Source organism: Euprymna scolopes, chromosome 46 (genome assembly GCF_053919585.1).
Source record: "Euprymna scolopes isolate OS-2025 chromosome 46, ASM5391958v1, whole genome shotgun sequence".
Taxonomy (NCBI): domain Eukaryota; kingdom Metazoa; phylum Mollusca; class Cephalopoda; order Sepiida; family Sepiolidae; genus Euprymna; species Euprymna scolopes.
The window spans coordinates 39,266,137-39,273,671 of NC_136527.1; the positions used below are offsets into that span (position 1 = coordinate 39,266,137).

The window sequence follows — 7,535 nt, forward strand, 5'->3', positions numbered from 1 at the left end:
TTTGGCTCATTTTTCCAATTTTCTGTAATGGAACTTCTGGGGTATTTTTAATAAATCTTTTTTTCTAATTCTGTCATATTTGTAAAACAGTCTTGATTAAAATGGTTGGCCACTTGCATGATAGAGGTTGTTCTGCTGGTTCTTGTTTCATGAAGCTGGAATAGAATCTTGAGGTATCGACATTTAGAAGATCATCAGATACTGTTTCTTGTATGTGTCTTAGTGTGACATGACAGATCTCTCATATGTGTTAGCATATGACATGACAAAGTTGCCTTTAGTGCAGAAGAAGAACCACATTCTTCACAAGATGTTTGTCTCATTTTTGTTTTATTTTACTTCAGTCAAAGTTCTCAGAAGTGAAGTGGCCCACAACCTGGGGCTACCACTTGAACTCTATATGAGATACATAGATATTCGAATGTTCCATTAATCTTTTTTATCTTTCAAACACTGAAAAGAAATTGAGAACATAATTTTCCTCTCCCTAATTAACCATTTTCATACGTTGTAGTATATCTTTCATTTTGGTCTCTTGATTCCAGGATAAGAATTTGTCTAGTCTGGTGTAGAATACAGCTTTGTGCTATTACTTGAGGTAACATCACTTGGAGAAAATGCAAACCCCTGTACAGACACTCGAGGATAGTGTCTAAGTAGGCATTCAAGTTGTTGTCATATGCCTCAACAAATGTGACTTCTGTGGCTTGTTTCTCTCTCTATTTTGCCATAATTTTACCACTTTGTTTTTGCTGTGCATGGGGCATTCTACCGGATGCAAAACATTCTTCCATTGGTTTAGTTACTCCAACAGTGAGATCTTTTTAAGATTCTAATCGTCCCTTGACCTGTTTGTATTTCTCTTGCTTGCTCTTGGTTCCACATTTTTCATTAGCCCAGTTTCTATAATAATATGCATTTGTAAGATTCCAGTTTCATTTTTATGTCATACAAAAGTCCTTGAAATATTGTCATTTTCTTCTCATGTGTTTTCATATGATGAAACAAATTTGACTTCCATGAAAAAGTAGGATCACATACTTAACAAAAATGTTGTTTTTCTCTTTGTTATTTTCTTCCTTTGAAATGTTGGATATGAGGCATTTCCATGCTTTCTATTGAAATCGACCAAGAGATCTATTTAGTATCCTCACTATAAATTTGACTCCACTTCAAAAAAAGAATTACATACTACATTGGAATGTGGTTTGTCTCCTGTATGTGTGGTCATATGCCTCGACAAATTTGACTTCCGTGCAAAGGAAGAACCACATACTTCACAAGAATGTGGGTTGTCTCCTGTATGTGTCGTCATATGCATCAACAAATGTGACTTCCGTGCAAAAGAAGAACCACATACTTCACAAGAATGTGGTTTGTCGCCTGTATGTGTTAGCATATGACACGACAAAGTTGCTTTTAGTGCAAAAGAAGAACCACATACTTCACAAGAATGTGGTTTCTCTCCCGTATGTGTTAGCATATGGCATGACAAAGTTGACTTCCGTGCAAAACGAGAACCACATACTTCACAATAATGTGGTTTGTCTCCTGTATGTGCTGTCATATGCTTCAACAAATGTGACTTCCGTGCAAAAGAAGAACCACAAACCTCACAAGAATGTGGTTTGTCTCCCGTATGTGTTAACATATGACGTGTCAAAGTTGACTTAAGTTCAAAAGGAGAACCACATATTTCACAAGAATGTGGTTTCTGTCCCGTATGTGTTAGCATATGACATGACAAAGTTGACTTCCGTGCAAAAGAAGAACCACATAGTTCACAAGAATGTGGTTTCTCTCCCATATGTGTTAGCATATGACGCGACAAAGTTGACTTCTGGGCAAAAGAAGAACCACATACTTCACAAGAATGTGGTTTGTCTCCTATATGTGTTAGCATATGACGCGACAAAGTTAACTTAAGTGCAAAAGAAGAACCACATATTTCACAAGAATGTGGTTTCTCTCCCGTATGTGTTAGAATATGATACGACAAATTTGCCTTGAGTGCAAAAGCTGAACCACATACTTCACAAGAATGTGGTTTGTCTCCTGTATGTGTAATCATATGCCTCACCAAATATGACTTCCATACAAAGGAAGAACCACATATTTCACAAGAATGTGGTTTGTCTCCCGTATGTGTTAGCAAACTTGACTTCTCTGCAAAAGTAGAACCACATACTTCACCAGAAAATGCTTTATCAGCCATATTGATTGCATCTGATTCCACAAAATGTATATACAATGTAGTAACTTTAGAAAATTTATATGAAAAATGTAAAATTATTTTAAACCTTTTTTAAATCACCAATAAAGAAAGGTCCTTCTTATCCATTAATTAATTTCTGTTCATTGCTGTAAATTCTGAAAATATAAAATAAATTTTAAAAATAAAAAATATTATATTTTGATGTGGTTAACTTAAATTTCTCATGTTTATTTTTATTAAAAATACCAAAAACATCTCTTATTAATGAAATTTAAAAAATGATTAGGGATTTATGCAATACTGGTTAGTTAATAAAATTAATGTGTTTTTGTTTCCAAATATTAAACTATAAATCTAACCATAGCACTACGGGCCTAGTAGACAATCTAGTATAAAATTTATGAACATTTTTTCTGGATGTTATCTATCGATCTATATATATCTCTCTCTCTCTATATATATATATATTGGAAACACAAAAAAGATTGTGCAGGCCAATTCAAACATGGAATATCATGTCCTTGAAGTAACCTCTTATCCTACATAAGGATGAGATTATCCTTAAAATTTCAGCCAAAGTAGGTTACAAAGTGCTCAATCAACACATTAATGTACTTGGCCGAATTAATTCGAGTTTGCAAGCGAACTGTAGGCATTAATAATACTCCACATTAATACTGAACCTCAACCACCTTATAGTATTGAAACTGTGCACCTAGGATTACTTTATCCTCCCTTAGACTGATGTAATGCCTGGAATCAGTGCCTTGCCTGATATTAGATTTTCCTTCATTGCTAAAAATCACTTTCGACCAATATGAAAAGTCATGTGTTTTTATTTCCAAATATTTAACTAAAAATCTAACCATAGCACTACTGGGCTAGTACACAATCTAGTACGAAATTTATGAACATTTTTTGCTGGATGTTATATATATATATATATATATATATATATATATATATATATATATATATATATATATTATTAATGCCTATTATATATATAACTATATATTATTAATGCCTATTATATATATAACTATATATTATTAATGCCTATTAATTATATATATAATGCCTATATATATATATATATATATATATATATTTTATTAATGCCTATTATATATATAACTATATATTATTAATGCCTATTATATATATAACTATATATTATTAATGCCTATTAATTATATATATAATGCCTATATATATATATAACTATATATTATTAATGCCTATTAATTATATATTATTAATGCCTAATTAAATCGACCAAGTACATTAATATGTTGATTGAGCACTTTGTAACCTAATTTGAAATTTTAAGGATAATCTCATCCTTATTAAGGATAAGAGGTTACTTGAAGGACATGATATTCCATGTTTGAATTGGCCTGCACAATCTCCGGACCTCAATCCCATCAAAAACATGACATTACATCAAGTTACACAATATTAAAATTTTAAATCAGGAAAAATTCTGAACAAAAATAGAAGAGAATTGCAATTTTTTCTCACCAGAGTCTCTGCTGAAGACTAATGCAAGGAATGCTGAAAAGATTGCAGGCTATCAAATTGCAGAAGGGCTATACTACTAAATATTCATTGTGTTTGTGTTGTATTTGTGTTACACTAATGTTCTAACTTCCTGATAAAATACAATTTTTCATAATGCAGAGATTCTTTATGCTTGCTCAATTTAATGTTAATTTTAAAATTCATGTGATAGTTTCAATTTAGCTTCAATTTGCAGCTTTTGATAAAATGATCAGTACGGACTTTTTTGTGTTTCCAATATATATATATATATATATATATATATATATATATATATATATATATATATATATATATATATATATATATATAGTGAAAAGTTGGAACAATGAACAGTCATGGGATGTATACATTAACGAAATGTTGGTGGCTGTCAGATTCAATGTGAGTGAAATAACGAAATTCTCACCATGCTCTCCAATAGATATATGATCTTGCCATTACATAATATATTAATGCCTTGTAGAGTATACTAGGGTGATGAGCAACACGAGATCACTCTACAAGAGATGCATCGATATTTTACATTGGTAAGGGACAACATTTTGCAAGGAAAAACTGATATAGAATTCGAATGAGAAAACAAGGTTCATAGATTTTAAGATTGGAGAAAAACATTAAAGATCCGTCAATCAAGGAATGGGAAAGCTGATATTCCAATATGGAGGAGTCACCATCAATACGAAAGGCTGGATGAGGAATCTAACGTGGAGAGGAGAGTCATGGCTCATAGCATAATGACTAAACTTGTAAATAGGGAAGGAAGAGAAATAATTTTTGTTATTTTTTCATGATTTGAGAGGAAACTTGGAGGGGAGCAGAAACCAGTTTGATGATTTTGCACATGTCTGAAAATGATCAGCTTCTCCTCATGCTAATCTGAGAAATGATGCCCTTTTTAGTACGTTTTTTTTTCAAAAATGGAAACCGTCTGCATTGCATAAGTGACCGACAACGATTTTAGGCTTTCTTTCTTGCCTTTCTTTTCTGTGACATGACCAATCCTTTGAAGCACACACACACATGCTAGCCAAGTAAGTTACGATTTTCCATACACAAATTCAGAATATCTACTAATAAAAGCCCCATTTATAATAACTTCCTTTTTAAACTATCAAGTTAATGTCCCCAAAATACAAAATAATTTAATTTTATGTCATCTTAACATTTTAAAACAGAATTAAAATTAAAGGGTCATATTACAATCAACTAAGTAATTGTGGAATCTCTATTATTGAGAGGAAAAACAAAATAAGTTTTCGACATGTAAAAAAATACATGTAAAGAAAAAAGCATATTTTGATTTGTTCGTAGCATTTGGATTAGTTGGATTATTGTTCTCATCTTAAGTGCTATTTTTACAATGTTTGCACAATAAAGATGAGAACTTAATAATCTAAATAATACAAAGAATCATAATATTGTAATTTGTTTAAGAACCATGTTTACTTTTAAAATTTAGTCAACGCTATTTGAAAGGTATGTTTAAGGTTTTTTTGAGAAAACTTAAAAATACAACATAAGTTTCTTCAATTATCAGCATTCTTTAAACAAATGAACAGAAAATTTGATAACTACATTTCCAAATTAATTAACAGGTAAACTCTTTGGTATACTTACATGTGTACACAGTTTCTAATACACTGATCCCTCAGATTGAAAGCACTAGTCGAGAATACAAACATTTAATTAAAGAAAGGAGAAAACGACTAAATATCAAATAGACTAAAAAAATGGCTAAATTCGCTAAATTGACTGAAAAAGTCGATGTTTCCAAAATGGGGGATCGATTTACTAGAACTTGGTATTAGAAACAGAGAACAACTTAAAAATTGTAAACATTGAATTTTCTTTTTGGAAAATCTGTTAGATTAGTGACAAGTACATAGGAGCATACAAATTCAATGCATGCGTTGAACATTTTTTTTACTTTAAACCAGTGAAACTCATTTAAAATTCTTTTTTTTTTCATGGTAAACTATAAAGTTGTTCTGGTCAATGTCTAGAATCCCCCCTCCCCCCAAAAAAGCTTGTACGATTACCACTGTTATAAGTTGTCAGTGGTGTTGAAAATTAATATATGCTTTAACAGTGGTGCAAAGAAATTGTTTTTATTATATGAAAAATGTACTTTTTAAAAAGTGGGTATCACTGTTTATTATAAATTAGTTTTTTTTTCAAGTTTAATTAAAGTTTTATGATATCTGTTTTTATTAAATTGTAAGGTTAACGTACAGAATAGTTACAAAACACCCTCCTCTCCCCATGTTAAGAATGACTTTCTAAAAATATTTCAGCATGGATAAATTAGTGCACTAGTCCCGCTCATTTTACATTAAATTTATATAAAAAAAACTGATCCCCACTTTTGGAAAAAGTAATTTCGTCATATCATGAAATATAATTCTCTGCGCAACTTTTGAAGTATATATCAGGTTTCAGCACCCCCCCCCCCAAAAAAAACTATAAAAGTTTCATTGTAAAGATTTTGATGTAGTTTTTTTTTTAATTACGTCAGATTCTAGGCATTGATCGTTGTTTTTTTATGTTAAAGTATTGAAAATAAAATAATAGATTAATGATAAAAATCCATTGAAAAATTTTTTAAAAGATGAAAACAGAAACCATTAAACAATGAAAAACATATATACATATATATATATATATTGTAAACTATAAAGAACATTAGTTTAAAGTATTTAGAATTTATAAAATTATTTTTTTCTTTCGTACGGAACAAAAACTTGAAGTTGCAATTAAAAATTGATATAAATTTTTAATTACTATGTTTCTTTTTAAATAGCGTATTTTTTCTAATTAATATCTACTATTATATGTTGAATTGCCAAGAAAAAGAAACGTCTTAAAAATTAATTTAAAAAAAATTAAAACAATTAAAATTCCATTATTTCAAAATGTTCGGTTACAACACAGATTTTTAATTAACGGTGTTTAATTTTTTTTTAATATAAAATTATAATATAAACATGCCTCTTGCCAACTATTTTATGGCAAGATTAAAACCGATTGAAAAATATTATTGCACAAAAATAATCATTTTTTAGACCAATCTAGTTTGTCTCATTTTACCAAATAAAGAATAACAAAATTAACCAAATGAACAGTCGTACATATTTCGTAAAACTGTATTTCATATTTAATATAAAACTGTTTATAATATTATTAACCATTAAACTGTGTAAATCTTAAAATCTAACAAAATTACAAAAAAGATTAATTATTAATTGTAGTTTGAAGAAGATAAACTAAGGTTTTAAAAATCATTAAGTCGCTTCTACTGTTCCATATTTCGTATAGTTAAGACAAGTTTGACTTTACGGGATTATGTGCTCCATTCTTCCCAATCGTTTGAAAGTGACTAACGATTATTACGATGGAAAGTAAGTAATAATTTAACAAAACGTTTTAAGGCATTCTAGACATTGACCGTTGTTTTCTTTTGTTTTTGTTTTTTTGTTTTTTTAAATGTTTAAGTCAATATTGATAACAAAAAACAATCAACACCGAAAAATTTTCCACGATAAATCAACATTTCAGGATTATTTGCTTAGTAAATGTAGTTATCTCCCTTACATTTTTAACGTATTCTGCAAATGTGAAAAAGTCGATACTAAATTCATGTAGTAATACTTACGTTTTTGTTTTATAATCTGCTTTCGATTAACTTTATCTGCTTTTATAAAGGAAACGATTTTTCAAATGTGATTGACTTTACAAGTTCTACTTAACATTCAAG

General features: G+C 29.6%; 1 protein-coding gene across 1 annotated transcript; it reads right to left on the reverse strand.

Moving 5' to 3' along the window:
* Window positions 1-322: 322 nt before the first annotated feature.
* Window positions 323-7,535, reverse strand: LOC145270730 (uncharacterized). The gene is made up of 2 exons (XM_080126337.1): window positions 7,434-7,535; window positions 323-2,370 (listed from the first exon to the last, which is right to left on the reverse strand). Exon 2 carries the CDS (start codon window positions 2,213-2,215, stop codon window positions 1,154-1,156), a length of 1,062 nt encoding a protein of 353 aa, XP_079982463.1. The 5' UTR covers window positions 2,216-2,370; window positions 7,434-7,535; the 3' UTR covers window positions 323-1,153.